Raw genomic sequence first — 22,406 nt, forward strand, 5'->3', positions numbered from 1 at the left:
TCATAATCTCAATTTGAAACTACAAGCACACAATATAAATTTGTGTTGTTTTCATAATGTAAAAAAAAAAAAGTGGAAACAGAATTTATTATCCAAAGATCAGTTTTTCATTATAAAAATCATACTGATGACATCAAGAAATATAAAAAAAGAGATACTACCAATAAACAAGTAAGTCCACAAGATTCCTGTAGAGTTTTAACTAACACAAAACAGAATCATGCTATGATCAAAACAGCATCTGAAGAAGTTAAATGCTTAGTTTAGAAACAGAGCTAAAATGTTCAAAGCATACATTCTTTCTAAAAGCAGTAATGGCTGACAGTTCTAGTTAACATAGAAATAATTAAAAGCAATGATACCAAGCTTCAAAAAAAAAGTTCCAGGAATGCCCTTCCTAATGATAAAACCGAAGTAAAACTTCAGGTTCGTTAATAAAGGTGAGAGAAACCACACACACATTCCTACCAATTCTCCTTTTATAACTCTACAGATATATCTTCATAATACCCATTGCTCATGCAAAAGGCAGAGAATCAGGCACATATTCGACCCCACTGCTCTCACAGGAAACAGGACCTTTGCGTGGCTTTCTCAAGAACAAATCATGGAACATCCTCAAGAAAACAGCATTCACAATAAACACAGACAACAGCACAGCAAGAACTAAATTTTAAGAACACAAAAAAACCAACATCAACCTAAGACAAGACTTTGAAAACGTTATGTACCTAATACATATGCCAGATACACATATTTCCTATGATCTGGATGGACTGTAGCGGCACACATATCCTAATCTGGACTACATGATTGTTCTCCAAACAGAGATAAAAGAATTAAGTCCAAAGGCACTATTTGAAATTTTTCTTTTACCACAAAGTTGTGAGGTGTTCTGAAGTCCAAGATGGGCTTGAAGCCCCCTGACTTTTTCAGGATCAGGAAGTACCTTCACTAAAATCCTTTCCTTGTTCCTCTTGTAGTGCAGGCTTTATAAATCTGCATTTAGAAGGGAAAAAAAATCTGGTTCAGAAGAGCAGAAAGAAAGACTTCAAGTATGCCATATCACTTCAGTCTGTGCCTTGAAAGCCTTGGACTAACTACAGTATTGCCTCAAAGCAACTCCAGTAAAAAGGCTGAAGGGGCCAGTGCCTGGAAAAAAAAGAAATAATACACAGGTATACTAATATACTGAAAATGTGCCTCTTCTACGTCCAAAACTGCTTCAACAAGTACATGTGTACAATGCAGATCCTTCAGTTGTATTCGGTTCTTTACTAGCATATGCCTTCATAATGACCACTTTTTGGTTTTGAAAAACAAACCCAGGTATTTTTCCTCCTCCCCAAAGTACATTTAGTTAATCTATGCTTTCTGCATTTTATATGACACTTCCATTACAAACAGTGTTTTCAGAGGAATCCAGAAATTTATTCTAACACCTAACTGTGGAATTTTAAAATTATAACACTTAAAGGAACTGAAGCACCATCATAATCTGATTGCACTGGTACTGCAACCCTCAACAAAAAATGTTCAAATTCTGTGCATTGAACTGAAATTCCTAAAGTTGTGAAATCTTGAGAACCTGCAAAGATGCTACAAATGCTACAAACTGTATCACCTTATTTACTGGCTTAATTTTCCAACTGTGGTTTCAAAGACAGCCAGATCATCATTGGTTTATCAACAATAAGACAGACCAAAAACTAAAAAATTTGATTTACAAGAATTTTTACACGCTGAAAAAGTAATATTTAAAAGTTTGAAATTTAACGACTTTTAGAAACACTTGAATTCAGAAGCATGACAGTTAAAACTGAGTTTTGAAAAATAAATTCCAAAGAAAGCTTCGGAGTGGAATTTACTGCAAATCAAAGCTGTTTCTTTTTCTTCTGAATAATGAAAATTTATAATTCAAAAAATGAATACAGTTCAGTTTTAAAGAGCTATCCCTTACATCAAAACAGACATTCATCCCTTAGCTTGTTTTTAGAGTTCACAGATAAGCTTTCAGCGAAATGTCAAGAGCCAGTGCAGGGAGTCAGTCCCGAGATAAGCCTGAATGTAGTGCAGTTATAACAAGTAGAAAAAAACTTGTACTGTAAAAATAGAAATAGCTGAAAAACTGCTATGACCTTACAGAAATAACGAGAATTAAGAGATCAAGGTGCCGTGAACGCTTCCATGCTCTTTCTCTTCCATTAGACATCGCCAATGCAGAATTTGCCAGTTATGGTCAAAAGCAGCATAGCTAAATTCCACCTATAAAGCAGAATTAATGTACTCTGATTTTGGTTTTGTTTATTTGTTTCACTTTTGCCAGAATGATTTTTACTGAAATATTTATTTCAAGTTCATATTAACTGATGTGTCAGGATTCAGACACCTGAGTTACCCAGTGTCAGCAAAGCATTTCATTGCCTTTGCAACAGATCTGCTATCATGAAAACCAGGAAGGATAATTCTTTTTAAATACCCATCCAATTTAATAAAAAATGACCTTGAGTTTACTACAAATAGAACATGTTCATGGCAGTTACAGGTCACCTGAAGTCCAATAAATTGATCAGGCTGCTGACGACTAAGATTAACACTTTAAAGTAACTTTAAAAAAAACACTAGGCTGTATTCAGCCTGAACAGCCAGGGTATGAGAAATTAGAAGTGCAGCTCTTCACATATTTCAGATTTTTTAACTACTTGCACAGAGAATGCTACTTGCTGAGAATACAAGTGCTTAATTAAATGTTGTTTGTTAACAGAAGAGTCTTAAGGCTCGACTGAACAACTACTCATCCTGTCCACTTATCTTAAAGTTACTAATACAGAGGTTTCACTTCAACAGAAACATAACAAGGTTGTGCATATTGCTATCACTATTTCATCCAATAAAAAATAAAACTGTTGGTTTGTTCAGGCATTTTTTTTTTTTCACTGGGGAATAAGTGGGCTTATTAGCAATGTACAGACTGCCACAAATACTTTTAGCCTCATTTTAAATGTTATTGTATTCTTTCTTGTTTTCTTTGAACATTTTTATTCCCTCATTGACAATTGAAATTACCCTTGTTTTAACTGTATATTTAAACTGTTTCAGTATATAACTAGAAACACATATGCCTCAGAATTCAGGTAAACCTAAAAAGTAATTAAAATGTGTATTACTGAAATGTCAAATGCTGTCGGAGCATCCTCTCCTTCAAACTACACTGGACAGCTGTTTAGACTGATAGTACCAATAAGGGCAATGTAGGTCAAAAAACAACAACAAAAATCCCACCATCAAAGTTAAAGTTGCCAAATGAGAATATTAAAGCATTACCCAAATCAAATAATTTTCTATGCTCAAAAAGATACAGCTTTAATCATGTGCTTCACATCATCAGGACAGTTTTACCTTTTGGCATATCACACCAACAGAATTTCCTTCTTGCGCAAGTTATTGTTGCTGTGATCTTCCAACCAAATGCAGCAACATACACACTGCTCTGCAAAGAATTTTTTACCTTTGTACATTACTCTTAATCACACGTTAAACTTAGTAACATAGCATTAATTTATACATTATGTGTTGAGAAAGCAGTGGGTACACCTGCCAAGTGATTTTTTTTAAATGTAACCAATGTGCAAAATCTTAAAGGTAAATCAGAATTTTCTTTCTCAAAAAAAAAAAAAAAATTGGACCCAAGAGGATGAACACAGCTTATACCAAAACTTCATTAATTATAAGCTTATTCCAAAACCTGGAGTACCTTATTCCAAATCCTGGAGTACGGATAATAGCCCAGATTATTTTGTATCCTCTATAGGGAAAAAAAAAAATCTTTCTTTTATAAGGTGGATGTCACTAAGCTGTTCGGTTCTCTGACAAATCTTTGACGAAATAATTGATTACTGCATATCCCATTCAGAATTAATCTCCTAAGCACCGTGAATATTTCAACTAGTAGAAAATGTGTCTGCTAAGCTATTAAACTAGCCTGATAAGGAGGATATCATACAAATTTTTTTACAATTAGCTGATATGAGTATTTGTGGGCAAATAAGTATTGCTGATTCAGTATTAAAAATAATTCTAAATCAATTACTTTTAAAAATATTCCAACAACGTACCTTCAACACAGATGGGATGCCTTATAAAAAGGGTGTCAAACTCATTTTCACCAGGGGCCACATCGGCCTCGCAGCTGCCATCAAAGGGTGAATGTAATTTTAGGACTGCATAAATGTAACTACTTCTACGTTTATAAATGTAGTCCTAAAATTACCTTTGCCCCTTGACAACAGCCACGAGGCCAATGTAGCCCCTGGTGAAAATGAGTTTGACGCCCCTGCGTTAGACCATGCTTGTAGAATGCAATGGAGCTCACTACTGCAGCTCCCCACGCAGGTGTACGTGAAGGTTCAGAATTAGGAAAAAAATAAAAATAAGCACTATTTGATACTGTTAGATCTCATTCACTCCTATGTTCCCCATTTTGTGCCAAACATTACTAATAAAAATCCAAGTTGGCACACACAGTCAATTTAATTATGGTCATGTACCACATTCCCCTGTAATGCTACCTCTGGGAAACACCGTAGATACAAATAGCTAGTAAATCTTGCCACTCACACTATTGACAGACCCTTCATCAACAGTCAACAGCTTAAAGTGGATGGCAAGAGGTTCAAGCCACACCCGCTCTCCGAAGTTGAGCAAGTGCAAGTGTTTTGCCATTTGGGAAGTACGACTTCTGGCAGATTATTCCCAAGAAGCAATGATTATATCAAAGGTCAGGGCTTTCACAAGAAGTATGATGCGCTATCCAATTTATCAGCACACTCATGGGCTTTGTCTTCAATTGTTAATTTCAAAACAAGATGAAAGTACTTCCATATCTAGTTGGATATTATCTTGTGAAAGCTTTGTCTTTGAGCTGAAAGTAACAATTTTTTAGAAAGCGTGCAACTTCACTTATCAGGTAAAAAGAGGTTTAGTGTAATTAAATATACCATAATTGCAGTACTCAAAAGCCTGATCATAAGACCACGAGGTTGTTCTAAGGTGGCAGAGTCACAGTAAGATGTAAAATGCTCTACACACCTATTTCATTGAAGTTGACACATCATGTTTTTTATAAAACTATGGATTCATAAAAATACAGCAACAGCACTACAGAAGAGATGCATAGAGGGGGGGAATAATACTGAATATATTAAAAGTTGTACCTACTGAGAAGCAGTTTGAAAGGTACTTCTCAACTACACAATCTGGAACTATTTTGTACTAGGACAATGACTCCTCAAAGATTTCTTTTATCTTTTTTTTTTTTTTCCATGTAATCAGGCTGTACTAACTCTTCTGCACAGTCTGTCCCATCAGTTTTCACTACTGACAACTCCCACAAGCAGTCAAGAGATCATTTAACTAAGAACACCAAAAAGAAAGGCTGGATGAGGCAAAAGTGTACTACCAAATACTTCCCTGTTGAAAAGTAGGCTAGACTTGAAATTGACAGTATCAACTCAATAAAATAAGGAATAAAAAAAAAATTGAGTAATTAATCAGATAAAAACCTTCATTATTTTGTGAGCTTCCCATTAGTAGTGCTCTTTCAATTTATAGGTGATATGAACCAAACTTCTACAGGAATAATCAACTTACAATGCAGATATTGGCAAAAATCTTGACATGGAAATGCAAAACTACAAAAAGCTAAATATTCAGGCAACTCAAGAAAAGTAACACCTTGTCAGTTACATTGACTTAATTTCTGTCCATCATAATGGTATATTAAAACACATTAACAGACAGAAATCTAGAGATTTCATGCTACAGACATGAACAATAAAGACTATTATGAATAAAGGACAACAAAATAATCAAGTTTTGATCAGAATCAGTATTTTCAATCTGCTGATATCTCAAAATTTGAAATGAAAATTCAGTTTCTGTCTTAGAGACTTCAAATTCTGAAGTTTAGGCACAGTAATCCTTAATGATAAGTTTTTCAAATTGAGTTTAAGATTCTAATAAAATGAACTTTTCACATATATACTGGTTACCTAGAAAACCCAGATGCATAGTTATAATATTCACATGTTATATTTAAGCAAAAGTTACTGTCTCAGCTCGCATACCACTTTTCATGATGGTAGTAACACTAGTGGAGATTCAGAGTACAACCAGAGATAAAGTTAGAAGCTAGAAAGATTAAGCTTATTTTCATAAGAGAAAACAATTGAACATACAGATATTCAAGTGAAAATTTTACCAACAAAGGAGACATGAAGTACTGTGCACTGAAGCATTACTTTCAAAGCGCCTACAAACAGGAAGTCATTATAAAAAACAGATTTTCAGGCAGCAATATCAATATTGCCTTGTAATCTTTCTCATTCTCTTCTCTCTCCGTTTTTCCCGCTTTCTTCTGTCTCCTATAATTCTGATTACACAGTCTTGGGAACATGAATCACATCCTACATGACCATATGGTATCCTCACAGCACCAGACAAGTAAAAATTAGCAATTATCTACCAACATTATCTTCTTAGTAAGTTGAGACAAGTTTAGAGAACAGCTGCAACAGGCTGCTAGGATAACATATGTATTATCAAGCTTTTTTAACTTTAAATTAATATCTACCTAATGTATGAGAGGAGAGGGGGAAATAAAAAAAAAAAAAAAGCAAATGCTTGAAATGCATGAACACCAGAAAGGGGAAAACTTACTATGCAGAGAGGTAAGTGGAACAGTGGATGCAAACAAAAGGCAATTCAGGGGATGGATGGAAGAAATTTCAATAGCTAACCTAAAGAAGAGAAGCAAAGCTATCCTCAAATGGCTAAGAAACTCTACATCACAACTTGCCTCCAACTAAGTGTTTATATACAATATATATAATCATTTCCCTGTAAGGATATCTGAGGGAATATTTTGAAAAAGTTAAAAGATTTTGTTCAAATAAATAGCTAGGCACCTGAGGTTTTGTCCATCTTGGACAAGTTTAAGATAATGTATCAGCACCTATCTAGCACCCCAACAAGAGAATAAAATTCCTATTAAAAAAAAATAAAGTATGCTCTACCTGAATGCTGCAGAGACAACCTTATACTAAAACTACATACACGCACACCTTTAACTTTAGAAGACTGAAGACAGCTTCCCCCAAAAGCTCACAATGACAAAACTTTACCCATTTTTTTGAAGAATCTGATCAGAATGTTTTAACAGTAGCAGTCTGTTTGTTAAATAGTCTAACACCTTCATGAATTAGGCAATTAAGCTTTGCCACTTTTCTAGAACTAGAGAAATTAAATACTAACACCAGCAAAAATAGCATTCACTACTTTTTAAATTAATCTTAAGCCATCTGCAAGCAACACCCTTGATACATATTTGATTTACACACATAGCAGCTCTCGCATCCATACATCTTACTTTATTTGGATTAGCTGATTTTTAATGAATGTTCAAGTTCTTTCAGGTTGGATACCGAACATTCATGGTGATAGGAGGATGATAGTTTCAACTGAATACTCTCGAACTACATATAAAGAAGCCATCTTAATACAGTGGAAAGTTGCAGTTAACAGAAAACAGTGTCCTCGTTTACGCTCTACTTAAATTTTAAAGACAACCCAGTATTTATATATTATGAATTAGTTCTATGTGAGAAACTTCTATAGTTTTAAAGTGCTATGTCTTCTTTTGACTAGACATAATAGTATTAGCATAATATGCCAGCCTATCTTTTTTTTTTTTTTAAATTTCCCTTTATTTTGAGTGAATGTTACAAAAAATGAAATGGCATAAAAACCTACTAGGTAGTGAAAACACACACACACTACTAAAAGAATCTCAGACACCAAGTAAAATGTAAATTATTTACCTTGGTTGCGATGTCAGCTTTATAACTGTCTTGTGTGGCAAAGAATCTTGGGAAGACTGAACATCATCCTAGAAGATAAGATCTTTGAATTTGCTTAAGAATACACTTAAACGTATAACATACGAGTTTTGTGTATTACATGAATGAATTTTATGAAGTACAAAACCATACTAGCCATACCATAAACAGAAGTCTACATTAACACCTTATAAAGGACACAAAAGTTTATAAACTAAGTACTTCAGACTGACAAAAGGGATCATTTTGACTAATTCATTGAGAAACATTTGCTTTCATTGTACGTATCTTAGATTAGATACCACCATCAAATTGTGACCTCCGTGTTGTCATTTTTGCATACAAGATATCATAATCCTCAACTTCCTTCAGATTTTGCAAATATTTATCATATATTACTTTCTCTTGCTATAAATTTACCCTCTGAAACCCTACACTCCTGTGTATTTGTCACAAGGATTGAGTTTAGTCTTCTGTCAGATGCCATTGTTACCTTATATTGTACATAAAGAAAATGTTCAAAATATATAATTTTGGGTGTATGTTTGATTCTTATGTGACAAACTATTTGAAGAATTGTTTCACAATATTGATCAATTCTGATTTTTCACTGGTTTCTCTCTTATATACAATATGACCAAGGCTCACTTCCATTAAGAAAAGGTAGTGACAAAGGCATTACTGTCACTATTGCATTAGTATTTAAGCAAGACAAGGGCCCAGCTGTCTGTGTACTGTCACATTCCTATTGGTTCATATAATGGTAATAACTATAGACTTTATAACTGAAGTGCAAATCTCCCAGTTCCTTAGAATATTCCTCAAAATCACATTTTTCAAATCCAACTACTGTCTCTTACATGGAAGCATTCTTTCTGCACTCAGAGATGTAAGACTAATACACAGGAATGACACAATGGTTGCACAGCTTTAGTTTTATAGGTTGGATCTCATCCTATCGGTTGGATCATTCAGAGATCTCCAAATTTCTTCCATTTTTCAGTCTATTGTCTTCCAAGCAATTTAGGCTTTGTTTATTTACTGATGTAGTCCGTAAAACATGCACATAACATACACATCTGAGAAAACACATGATGCTTTTGTGTGTAACTAATAATTAAGAACGGCAGAAACACAGTGCAAGCAGTGGAATTCTGGAACCCTTCCATCCTGTCTCATTTCCAGCTTCCTTTTCTCTGGTTTCAAGACGGGCAATTTTCCCCTTGTTGTCCCTACAGTCTGCTGGAATACTACTACAGTCTGGTGCTCTGCTCCTTTGACCATGTGCTTTTTCCTTCTTCTACCTTCAAAGACAACATCCATTTTCAATCTTGCTCATTGGTCTTTCTAAGTTCTCTCGACATTCACTCTGAATGCCCATCTGTGCAATTTTTGATGTCAGCTTCTGTCAGCCACCAAAATACCATGATGGTATTTCAAAACAAGTGCCTTTTGAACTTTCTGTTTGCTGCAGATCTGCAAAAGGTTTTCTGTAAATATCCAGAAATTCTTCCATTAACATTCTACAAATTCCACAACAAGAACTTCAAAATATTTTTAGTTTATGAAGGTGCATATTCATTTTGTTAGCCTTTTCAAATTAGGAGAAAAATTACATTTGTGGCACACACATATAGTGCATACCCACAGCCACATATATGCAGCATGTGCATATATATTAGCATCAAAGTCATAAAATGTATAAAGCATTATTCTATTTTTTTTAAATACATGTGATTGGAAGTGTAATTTGAGATATGACACATCTAGTACTTCTAAGCCAGCAGAACATATGTCATCCTAGTTATATCAGACGTGTGAGGTAATCTCATAATGAAAACTGCTACATTTGTACACAAAAAAAAATTAAAGCATCTCATTTGCTCTCTGTTCCAGGTCTATAGATTTCAGTAGACTTCATAAAACTACTTAGCTATTACAGGAGAGAGCATTTGTTCAGAAAGTGAAGAAACTTAACAATTTTGCAAGGAAACAATCTTAGTGTTTCTTCGAGGTGCTCCTCACCGTAAAATGGGTCTCTAAATGATATGTGGGGATCTGTTGCTGACTTTATCATCTGTAAGTTCCTGTTTCAAATACTTTCAGCTAAGGAAAAAAGCACAAGGTCTTTCCTAGACCTGGTCTTGTGAATGCATCTTACGCTTACATTCAGTTGGAAATTTTCCACTTCCTACATTTGCTTAAGTAATAAGCAAAGTCAAATTACAGGACTGCATATTGTTTCTTATTTATTTACCATATGCACATCACTGAAGTGACCAACAAATTTACGCTTACAAAAAAATCAGAACTCACGTTTTTACTGTGTGATTCATGAAGTGGAACAAAATAAGTCAATTTTCTTTAGATGTGCTGTTTTTTCAGCCTTAAGTAAAGTTTTCACTTGTTACTTTCCCATATCTTCAACTAACATGAACAGTGACAAGTAGCTGATTTTTCAGCAAGTATTACTACTAGCAAATTTCATTTTTACTTCTTCCAGGACACTCAAACTGTACTGAAAAGACAGTTCACATTTTATGTTTGGAGGAAATCAGGAATGATAGCTCACCATCTTCAGGAACGGAGTTGACGTGTCATAATTATAAGAACCTTTATCCTTTAGGATAAGAATATGAGCGGAGTCAATTATCACTTTCTTCAAGTTCATTATTGAGTGGAAAAGCCTGTTAAAAATGTTGAAGTCTTGTTAATTTTCATATTTTTATTCAATGTGATATCATCAAAACTTTAAAATATTAAAGAACTCAAAAGGATGAGTTACAGAAAGAGAAATGGAACTTTTAATATCAATATAGCATGAAATTAGGCACAGCTAGTTGCAATGAGTGACCAGACTGCAAAATGCAGAAATACATTGAGTTTCATTGTATTTCCACCTTGCATACTGAAAATAAAGTACATTTCCACCCCACTGTTATGCTATAAAACACCCTCAAAAATATCACGTACTTTTTCAAAATGTAATTTCAGGAAAGTCTGTGTTTTATATGTTTGATTTCTAGTATCTATAGTGGAGACAAGCATGTAACACTGGTCACAAAGTCAAGACTGCATTCAAGCAGAACTAGAAAAACAATTTGAAACATAAAAATTTAAATTATTACCATTATTTCCATTGGTTCAACTGACACAGGGTTTAAAAAAAAAAATCTTAAAGAGTTTAGATATTTTATTTGTGAACTGAAAAAAGCCTTTTTTCCACTCTCTCATAACCAAGTGCCTTGCACATATTTATGCCTTGACTACACCTATGCTTTACTAGATTAAAAAAATAACAAATTTATGGAATTTGAAAATACTTGTCATGAATGCAGTAGTTTACACCAAGAAAGAGTATTTTAGAGGCATTTAAAACAATAACTTATTAAATAGACATGCTCTAACATCAACTGTCTACCATCATCTACCTCAACCAATCAAATTTACCAGTGCTTAACATTCCAATGTTAACAATTGTTACACTGGAATGTTAACATTGGAATGATAACATTGTTACATACAAATACATAACCATTTTCTGAACAAATGCATAACTAAAGCATATATCTACATACACACACATATACATAATCATATCCTCTTCAAAAAAATTCCACAAAGTAGCTAGCAGAAGAATTTGTCAATACTGAGAAAGCAACTACCCATGAGATTTATCAGCAATAAACAACAACAGACTAATTAGAAGATTTGCAACATGAAAGATTTCCCACATTGAAGACAAGTAGGTAAGAGAGGGTATGGGATTTTCCAAGGAATATATGCTTAAATTAGTATGCATCTTGTTCATTGCTTAGCACAGCAAAACAATGTTCTCCTGTACAATAATTACTGCAGAAAATAGCCCTGTTATTACAGAACTCTCAGCATTGTGTCTACCTAGCTTCTTTTGAAACCTCAGAAATTTTGTTTGGATATCAACTTCTTCAGAGGATTAAAAAATAATTTATAAATGAAAAGCACGGGTAATCAAATCCATTTCCCTTGAAAAGCAGCACCACCACACTTCCAGTACTACGTTGCTAGCTACAGCAAATCTGTATCTCTGAAATAAATACTTCTGTTTTAAAAAAGCAAAGAGAAATTAAGATATAAGTTAATATATTTATAATAAATTACCTAGTGCCATAATCTACAACTACCCAATCTTTAGCTGTTCCTGTAATAGCATCATGATGCTGAAAGAGTCCAAGGTTCCTCCTAGCTTCTGTCAGCAATTTATAGTTATTCACTGAAGGAAATACACTCATCTTCTCAGATTTACTGGACTGTACCAAAGCCAAGGAGTAGAGGATTTCAGCTGCCCTGGAAATGCAGAGAATAATAAAATATTTATACAGGCTTAAAAAGCAAAAGTAACACATTTTACTTAAAAAAAAAAAAAAAAAACAAAAAAAAAACAAAAAAACAAAAAAAAAACCAAAAAAAAAAACCTGATGTTTTTACTTCATTCACTTTGCCTAGTTCCATGAGTTCTTTAAACTTTACTCTTGTACTTTTTACCCTGTTTCTATCTTCAAACAGTTAAACATCACTGCTGCACTTCATCATCAACTAGTTTTAAACCTTGTAAGCTCCTTGAAAGGCTTCGGTGATGGAAAATAGAGCTTTAAAGTAAAAATATGTCAGTAGAAAATAACACAGCATTTTGACAAACCTGTGAGGTATACAGATCTTCCCTTAAAACAGCACAGTAAGGATAGATGGTCTTACAGGAGCCATACAATTCCTATTTCAAAAAGCAACTTACTAAACAAATTAAATCATCTGAAAGAAATATATCAATCTGTATAGTCCATATAGTATCTGTTCTGTTATTTGTACTTTAAGCAAAGTAAATTATCCTGAAGACTTAGGCAGTTCATGCACCTGCTCACTATACATTCACCTGAATATTTAGAACACTGAATTAAAAAACTCTTAGACTGAACAGAATGCAGAGCTCTCTTCTTCTTAAGCAAAAGCCTAGCACTAAAATATTACCATTATGTTCTGACCTGCTTTATCAGAATCTAATATCTGACTAGAAAGATGTCTGTAGAAATTGTAGGGAGCCATGCGTTAACTTTTTTTTCCTATCTCCTTTTCCTAAAATATTACAGTTCTTTTTTTGTAAGTCTGAAAAGGGTCAGATTCCTTTTCAATCTTTATTTGAGGTTTCTCAAGTGTTTGATGAATCCAAGATCAATGTTAATGTTACAAAAACAAAAGAGAGCAAAATAACATACGTTCTTGAAACAAATGTAACATTAACTTCTAAGCATGTTTTATTTTTTTTTAAAGAAAAATATGTCAACTTTTACATTTACCCAAGCTGTCAGTGAGTGCATGTGTTCAAATTTAAACTAGGTACAAAACCAAATTTTAAAATCATTCTCAACCTGGCTTTTCAGACTGTGCATTGATATTAACTATTAAGATGAAAAATACTTCAATCTGGTCTCTTTCTCTTTATGTATCACACAGGTGACAATTATGTAGAAACTGAAAGTATAATGTGTCAAACCAAACCAAAAAGTAGACTCTACTACATGTAACCACTCAACTCATAATAATGTAAATTCTTGAGTGATAGAATGAGATTTTGCTCTTACAGATTAGCAGACTTCTGAGAAGTTACACACAAAATCAAGGTGCCAAAAGTAATAATATTTTTTTTTTTTTTTGATTGCTAGTGCACTTAAGCTTAATGGCTGTGATTTTAATATTGCTTAGTGCCAATTCCTACATCTATTCATTGCTCCTACTTTGTTCTCTTACAGTTTAACTTGAAAGGAAAAGAAGTATATAGTAGTTCAAAAGGCACAGATACACATATAGTGGATAAACCCCATCTGAAAGTGTTTTATCCTTTTAAAAAAATTTGACTTAGCCACTGAACAGTTACTGAACTGTAGCTATGAAGCAGAGAACAAAAAAATTTAGTCCTCAAAATACAGGTTAGATTTCCCTCCCCACAATTCATCTTTTTGTTTGTTTTGTTTTTAAATAGGAAAGTCTATTATTTATAAACATGGTAACAACCTTAAAAACAGAAGAAATAACACTAAAATGAAGCTGTAAAAACATTTTCAGGTCATACTGCTTCCAGAACCTCACTTCAAAGCCACTTTGTCTATAAGGAAGACTTGGAACTCCTATGCCTTTCGGAAAAGTAACTGAAAGGTAATTGAAACTCTTACATGAAGGAATCAGTGTAAAGTTCTAAATACTACAAATAAACTTGAAAGCAATTCATATGATGTTTTCGCAGCATTAGTAATAAAAAATTGAAAAATGACAATAAAATTTAAAAAATTGACAAAATAGGCTATGATAAAACTAAAAGAAAATTAAATCCTTGGTGCATTTCATCAAACTGTAATTGAGGCAAAATGTGAAAAAAAAAAAAAACAAACTAAGTAGGGATCTTGATTTCTAAGGACATAATCTATCCTGTTTTCTATATACCTTGTGTTTTCCAATGGCAGTATTAAACAAAGCTGTTTTCACTGAAAATCAAAGATTCCTATGAAAAACAAGCTAATGAGAACAGAGCTAATTAGTACTCATTTTGATACAGTAAGTTAAAAAAAATGTTTTCAAGAAAATCATATTCCTAGTGCTGCTTGGTACTGTATTTGTAAACTATTTCTGAATAGATGTCAAACTTCCTAATTACTGTTAACCTTACAAATATCTTCTCTGTAATCTTCTAACACTCTAGGTTTTTGTATATAACACTTGTAACATTCCAAAGTCCTGATTAAAACTCCTCTGGTAACTTCTCCTTACTATATTATTTTTACATTCTTCTGCCAAAAGGATCCTAGCCTGGCTTTTTGTCGTTCCTCTCAGCTTTGGTCTTATTTTTCTTATCCTTCCCGACAGTCTTTGGCTTCTTCCCTCTCTGCTTTCAGATTTGTGAGACTTCTCCTTGCTGGTCAAGGCAATGACTTCTACGTTACACTGCCTCTTCCCCAACACCTTTCTATTCTTACGCCCTTGATGTCCCTTCACCTTACACATTCCTTATTCTTTCAATGCTTTCTCTTATGAAAGGCACTTGTATCTGCCTCCAAAATGGTACTTTCCCGTGCTTCCAAAAGGCTACTTTCCACACCTCTCTTGCTTCCCTACATTAGAACACCTCCCCCCGAACCCCCCTCCCCAAAAAAAAAAAAAAAAAAAAGGTAAGGAATCCTTAAGGAAGGATTTCTCAGCATTATAGAAGTTCTTCTCTAGCACAAAAAGGTCTTGACAGCATATAGAAGTACTACAACAGATGTATTTTAAAGGGTCCTTCCAGAAGACAAAATATGTCCTTTATCTAAGGATCCAAGGAAGAATAATCTATGGGAAAGAGAGTTTGCAAGTTTTGGCAGTTGATGAAATGTTTAAGGTTTACATCATACTCACCTGTTCCAGATTTCTTTCTGGAGCCTTAAAATACAGCTAAATTATTTTACAATGTGTTTTATCATGAGCTGCTACAAGGGAAAACCACTTAAATACTCCATTACCGAAATTTAGCAATAATTTCTCTTTTAAAGAAGATGCAAACCATTTTCAGCAGAGTAGTACCTTATACTTGGCACACAATATTCCTGACTACTTCCCAGCCCTCTAACAACCTTTGTAAAATTCACACCTTTGTTTTTCTCTCTAAAAGAGTTAACAGTATAGCCATAATGACAGATTGATCTGACAGCTAGCCAAATCCGACACAGAAATAAAAAGCATACTATCTGCTATTTTTCATGAAATCAGGACTTGCTGATCACTTGAATAATATTTTAGAACAACTTATTTGTTTGGATTAAAAAAAAAAAAAAAAAAATCATTGTCTCTCTGTGAATTTACCAAAAAAACACAGATACACAAATTGATCCTTGTAACAAGAACTATATTTGGGGGCCATTTAGGCTTTAATCTGAGTAAACTTAAACTATGCATTTCAAAATCACTTTTCCATCTGTCCAACAGATTCAGAGTACTCATACAGTCATCTCTCCTGTGTACCAATACATATGTTATAAACATACTGGGTGGCAGCATTTACCGTAAGTAGGATTCCAGGACTCTGTCTAGTCGTTTATAGAAGGGTCGTGATGTAAAATATCCACTCCAGTAATGATGATCTCTGTCTGCATAGGTGAAGAAGTCTCCACTTAAAACAGGGAAAAATGAATTGCTGCTCTTTTCACCCAAACTGCTTTCTTTGCGCAGAGCTTCAAAGTAATCTGATAAAGTTCCAAATTGGGCCTGAATGAAAATTAGAATTACGATAACATAGTTACATTTTCCTTTATTTAGACATAGGAAGAGAAAGAATATGCTTGGTTTAATATAAATTTCAGAAATGTGCCAGTCTTCCAGCAGTACTATAGCAGAAATCCTATCCTAAAGAGCTTTAAAATTTTCCTGCACACTTTTCAGACAAGTTGAATAATTCTTCCTAAAGCATTTCAGCTTCATTTCAACTCAGTACAGGGAAGACAGGGACCTGTTGGAGAGGGGCCAGAGGAAACCTCAAAAATGATCAGAGGGCTGGAACAGCTCTGCTGTGAGGACAGGCTGAGAGAGTTGGCGATGCTCAGCCTGGAGAAGAGAAGGCTCCAGGGAGACCACACTGCAGCCTTTCAGCACTTCAAAGGGCCCTATAAGAAAGATGAGGACAGACTTATTAGCAGGGCCTGTTACAGCAGGACAAGGGGTAATGGTTTTAAACTAAAGTAGAAGTGGTTCAGGCTAGGCATGAGGAAGACATTTTTTACCATGATGGTGGTAAAACACTCGAACAGGTTGTTCAGGGGAAGTTTGTAGATGTTGTGTACTCAGACTTCAGTAAAGCCTTTGACACCATTTCCCACAGCATTCTCCTGGAGAAGCTGCAGCTCATGGTCTGGATGGGTGTACTCTGCGATGGATAAAAAACTGGCTGGATGGCTGGGCTCAAAGAATTTTGGTGAATGGAGCCAAATCCAGTTGGCAGCCAGTCATGAGTGGTGTTCCCCAGAGCCAGTTCTGGGGCCAGTTCTGTTTAATCTCTTTATCTATGATCTGGATGAGGGGATTGAGCGCACCCTTAGTAAGCTTGCAGATGACACCAAACTGGGCCAATTGTTGGAGGGTAGGAAGATCATACAGAGGGATCTGGACTGCCTGGACCATTAGGCTGAGGCCAATTGCATGAGGTTTAACAAGGTCAAGTGCTGGATCCTGCATTTGGGTCACAACAACCCCAGGCAGTGCTACAGGCTCAGAGAAGAGTGGCTGGAAAGCTGCCTGTCAGAAAGGGATCTGGGGATGCTGGTCGACACCTGGCTGAACATGAGCCAGCAGTGTGCTCAGGTGGCCAAAATGGCCAACAGCATTCTGGCTTGTATCAGGAACAGTGTGGCCAGCAGGACTAAAGAAGCAACTGTGCCACTGTATTCAGCGCAGGTGAGGCCCCACCTTGAATACTGTGTTCAGTTTTGGGTCACCCATCACAAGAATGCCACTGAGGTGCTGGTGAGTGTTCAGAGGAGGGCAATGAAAATGGTGAAGGGTCTAGAGCACAAGTCTGATGAGAAGCAGTTGAGGGAACTGGAGCTGTTTAGCCTGAAGAAAAGGAGGCTGAGGGGAGACCTTATCACTCCCAACAACTACCTGAAAGGAAGTTGTAGCATGGAGGGTGTTGGTCTCTTTTCCCAAGTAGTAAGTGATAGAACAAGGGGAAATGGCCTCAAGTTGTGCCACAGGAAGTTTAGATCAGATATTAGGAAAAACTTCTTCATGGAAAGGGTTGTCAGGTGTTGGAACAGGCTGCCCAGGGAAGTGGCGGAGTCACCATGCCCATAGGTGTTTAAAAGGCATTTAGAGGAGGTTCTTAGGGACGTGGCTTAGCGCTAGAGTTAGGTTATGGTTGGACTAGATGATCCTGAGGGTCTCTTCTAACCAAAATGATTCTATGATTCTACCAAACAAGAGCACAGTTGTCTTAGTCCTGTGTTTTCAAAATTAACTCTGTTGTGCCCCAGATCTCCAACATATGTTTAACCCAAATTGACTGCTGATCATAAAATCAGCATTTGCTTTCAGAAGCTATTTCTTTAAAAACTATATACAAAGAAACTGTGTTTAGAGATGTAACATGGAGGAGTATAAATAATTCAGTATTGTCTGGTCATTTAAAAAAATGCCCAAATAAGGCAGTAACAGCCCTTTACAGGGTAGGTCAAAAGATGATGAAAAGGTGTCTCGGGTACAGAGAACATCTATAGTACAAGTAGTCCCTAAAGTTCTCAGTTTATGTATTAGACAGTACGAAATGTATATTAACACTCAAACATAATTAAAGTGATAGCTCATCTGATAACTGTATTAGTATATTCATTCCTTATGTAGCCAGGGCAATCTATTAGATTTTATTTTATTCAACATGTGCCAGCAATGGCAACTCTTAGGATTGTTTTGTTTGTATGTTTGTATTGGGACATAAAACCAAGAGGATCCAAGCAAAGCAACAATTTTTGCTTGAACTTCTAATAAGAAAATGCAACAGTTTCAAATAACAAAGCCGGTGAGCAAGTGTCTGAAGCCTGTGGAGACCGAAGTACTAACAAAACAAACAAACCTAACAGACATTCTGTAAAATAATCTGGTTTGGATACTGTTTATAGTTTTCAAGTAGATATTACTAATAGCAAAGTTTTTGCATTGGAGGAAGAGGAGGTGGTAAAGGTAAAAAATGATAATCTGCCAAGACAAAACAACCTGCTGTTAAATAATATATAAAGCTCCACAGTTAAAAGAAAATAAACCAAACAAAACTCCATACCATAATTTTTTTCCATGAAGAATCTAAAAATACAGGGAAATATTGTTTTCTCCCAAAACCAGAAAAAGCCTTGCATATACCTTAACATGCCACTCAGGACGAGAATTCATATAATCAAACAGCTTCTGATAATTCTGGTACTGCTGATCCCATTCTGAGCTCTCAGTATAGCGAAAATCATCCCCTAGCGGAGCCAACAGAACTTTAGTGCGGAAAAGCTTTGACTTCTTTCTGTATTGATCTAAAATCATCCAAGCCCTTGAGGGAAGAAAAAAGAAGGTAATTAAGAAAATAGAAGAATAAGGGTCAGAATGTGACAAAACATTTCCTGCATATCAAGTTGTACAATTTGGTGACCTTAAACGAGACATACAAAACTCTGCTATCTCATTTTGTAACAGAAGGCTGGATGCAACTCCCTCCAATGGGACACCACACTGAAACTACTCTTGTTTTAAACACTATGCTAATTAAATTCTCCAATAAGCTTAACAAGCTCTATCTCAAACAGTATGTCAGTCTGCATCAATTTGTTCCTGTGCCAAAACTAACCTTCAGTTTAAATTATGTTTACCTGCTTTATATTTAGAAAACAATACTAATCCTCTCCAGCCCTTATTTACAATAATAAGCAAGCTCTTCTCATCCCCTTTGGTAAATCCCTTGGATACTTCACTTCATATCTTCATGTCCTTGACAGAAAAATTGCCCATAAATTTATCTTTGAGGAACTCTAGCCTTGCAAAAAAAAAAAAAAAACACAAACAAACAAACATAAAAACAACCAACCAACAAAACTGGAGGAAGTTCACATCTAAGAATCACTGTTCCCCCTTCAGCCAGCTTCTCACCTTAGAGCCAGCCCTCTTAAGTACATGTCCTGAAAATTTAAACTCATTGCTTTCCGGCTTTTGGCCTTCAATTAAGAAAAAAAAAAAAAAAGTGCACACGCACACATGGGAAAAACAGTAAAATTATCCTTTGGCACCTACTAGCTCTTTGACACCTAAAACATTAGTTCTGTCACAAAGCAGCAACGTATCAAACGTTACAAGCCCCATGTATGGGTAAATAAAAAGGTCTATTTTCTCTCCCCTCCAAACCACAACCACTATCAAATTTGTCATATACTGGTGTTCTCTAATTAAAGTTATGGAAATCATTTAGCTAGGGAATATAAACCATAGTAACATATTTAAGAAAACAGGAATACAAATTACAAGGTTTTAAAGAGAAAATAGCAGTGCAATCCAGATTCCAGTGAGCTTTTTTTTCCCTAAATCTTTTTAATAGATAGTCTACCAAAAATCTACTTTCAACCCATACTCCTGAAGATTTGTTATATAAACATTAAAGTCAGAATTTAATCTAGTCCAATATATTTGAAACCCATATTTCTTTGACCAGCAAGTCACGGTTTATTTGTTTATCAGATTATATAAGTACTGAGTAAATACAAGATCTGACTATTCTGGAGTAAGAAATGGGGCACAAAATCTTTAGTTAAGAATCTACATAGTTCTGCTGAGACCAGAATAGACCCAACTAGTGGCTTCCCCACCTCTCTTGTCTGTAGTTTAATTTATAGTTCAGATTACCAAATATTTATGCTTGAAACAATATTTTCCATTACTTTCGACAGGTTGCAAATCTAAACATAAAGACCACCTCTCCACACAACTAAGAGAAAAATTGGCACAACACATGACTTTGTATTCTACCTTCAAAGATGCCAGCCTAATTCAGATCTTCCACATGCAGTCTCTGGTTCAAAAAATACTTCATTTTAGAGTCTCTTGAAAAATACAGGACTTAGGAAAGGTTACAGTTAACAGGATATTTGACTTTGACATCTCTGTTCAAACTCCTCCTCTAGTTTCTTCACAAATCTGCTGCAAAATTAACCAGTGCTGCTGTTCTCCCTTTTTTCAAAGTACTCGTAACTGTGGGATTATTAGGTGCTTTTAAGGGGGCAGCAGAATCTTCCTCCATTGCCAACCATACCATATGTCTCAAGTCAGGTATATCCTCTTCAGTTTTTCTCAAATAGCGTCCTAAATCACTATCTCATACAGGAGTGAGAAAGAGGCAGCAGAAAGCCCCACAGAGAATTTGTTTAAGTTGAGAAATACTTCTGGAGGAAAATAAACAACCACACACCAAAATCAACAAACAAATAACAACAACAAAAAAAAAAAAAAAAAAAAAAAAAAACAAAAAAAAAAAAAAAACCACCAACAACCACAAACCTAAACCAAGCAGATTCCTCAGTAACACATTAGATATGTTTTGATATATGTTTATCCTGCCTATCTGAATGAAAAATTGAAAACCACAGAGATCAGTCATGATAAACTTTTTGTAGCACGATGATTATGGAGATAGCATATCAGATTTTGATTTTATACAATCAAAAGTTCTTGGAATTGTACACAAGATGCATTATGTACAATAGTCAGAGCAACCCTAACTGCACTCTTAGGAGGCAACACTTAAGTATAGCAATGTTGTCAGTAACAGTATCAAGAGTATTTTTCACCTTTCTTTGGGAAGCTTTCATATAGTATTGAATATATAATATGTATTTCATAATAACATAATACTGAATGCCTAAGACTTTTCACAAAAGTAGAAAACCCCTTCATATCAGAAGGGTGTTCTTTTAAGGCAAAAATTCCAAGTATCAGAACAATTAACATGGTTGGTTTTGCCCCTTTCGATGTCGAAGGAGAAGGTGCGGCAGACACCCAGAGTCTGTGGGAATCACAAGAAATTTTGTAGCAGCTACAAGTAAATAGTACGTGACAGGTTTGACACTGGTCATAGCTTTGCAGTCTCTACTACTTCACCCATACAGCACATGAAGCATTCGGGACTCACTCTTTGCTCAATTATCTTAACTAGAAAACAGAACCATTTGGTGGATTGGCAATTTTCTATAGAAGTATTTTTGTAAAGGAGATGGCTACGCAGATAGGATGAGTACTTTCTAAGATGGCAGTCTCAGCTCCTAGCGGTTCACAATCATAAACATTAACCGTAATGTCACATCAGCAATATAGTTCTGAATGCCAATTACACGTTGCATAATGTGGCCAACCACAAAGAGAAAAAAGCTGAAGGGTAAAACTGGTCTCCTGAACAGTAGGGAGTGTAAAGTAAGTTTTCGTGTAACTTATAGTACAGACTCTTTCCTATTTCCACACGTGGGGAAAGAGACACACACCAAAACAAGCTATGCTTCTTCTAATAAAACAACTCATGCACATTCAAGGGGAAAAAAAAAACAAAACAAACCAAAATCAGCTGGTTTTGCTTGTTAACATGAAAAGCTAGAATTTCAGCATTCAAACATACGCATAAGGATGCAGCTGCAAAACAGGCCAAGTGCAACAGCAATCTGTATAACGTTAGCTGTTATGAAGTGTAATTAAGCAAGTACAGGCTCTTAATTAGGCTGCTGTTTCATTCCTTCCTACCAAACCATGATGCAAGTCACAAGGCAATGATAAACCAAACAGTTACTAGCCCTAAGTTTTCAATTCAATATCTCTTCAGTAATATTGTATGGCCATAAGAGTACTGAAATCAAAAGCAACAGTCCAAGCTGAGTATTCAAGATCTGTGTTTTACTAATTCTGTTGCACCTTTAGCATTGAAGAAATGTCAGTGATCTAAACCTTTCC

The 22,406-nt window shown here is 35.1% G+C and overlaps 1 protein-coding gene across 2 annotated transcripts in view; it reads right to left on the reverse strand.

The window, feature by feature from the left end:
* MAN2A1 (mannosidase alpha class 2A member 1) overlaps positions 1 to 22,406 on the reverse strand; it is a 112,245-nt gene that overhangs the window by 49,122 nt on the left and 40,717 nt on the right. For both annotated transcript variants that reach the window (XM_065046649.1, XM_065046650.1), the window contains exons 8-12: positions 18,801 to 18,978; positions 15,958 to 16,160; positions 12,036 to 12,221; positions 10,468 to 10,582; positions 7,878 to 7,945 (exon numbers count right to left, since the gene is read on the reverse strand). In XM_065046649.1, the coding sequence (XP_064902721.1) occupies positions 7,878 to 7,945; positions 10,468 to 10,582; positions 12,036 to 12,221; positions 15,958 to 16,160; positions 18,801 to 18,978 (750 nt within the window). The remainder of the gene's footprint in view (positions 1 to 7,877; positions 7,946 to 10,467; positions 10,583 to 12,035; positions 12,222 to 15,957; positions 16,161 to 18,800; positions 18,979 to 22,406) is intronic.

Source organism: Columba livia, chromosome Z (genome assembly GCF_036013475.1).
Source record: "Columba livia isolate bColLiv1 breed racing homer chromosome Z, bColLiv1.pat.W.v2, whole genome shotgun sequence".
Classification (NCBI taxonomy): Eukaryota; Metazoa; Chordata; class Aves; order Columbiformes; family Columbidae; genus Columba; species Columba livia.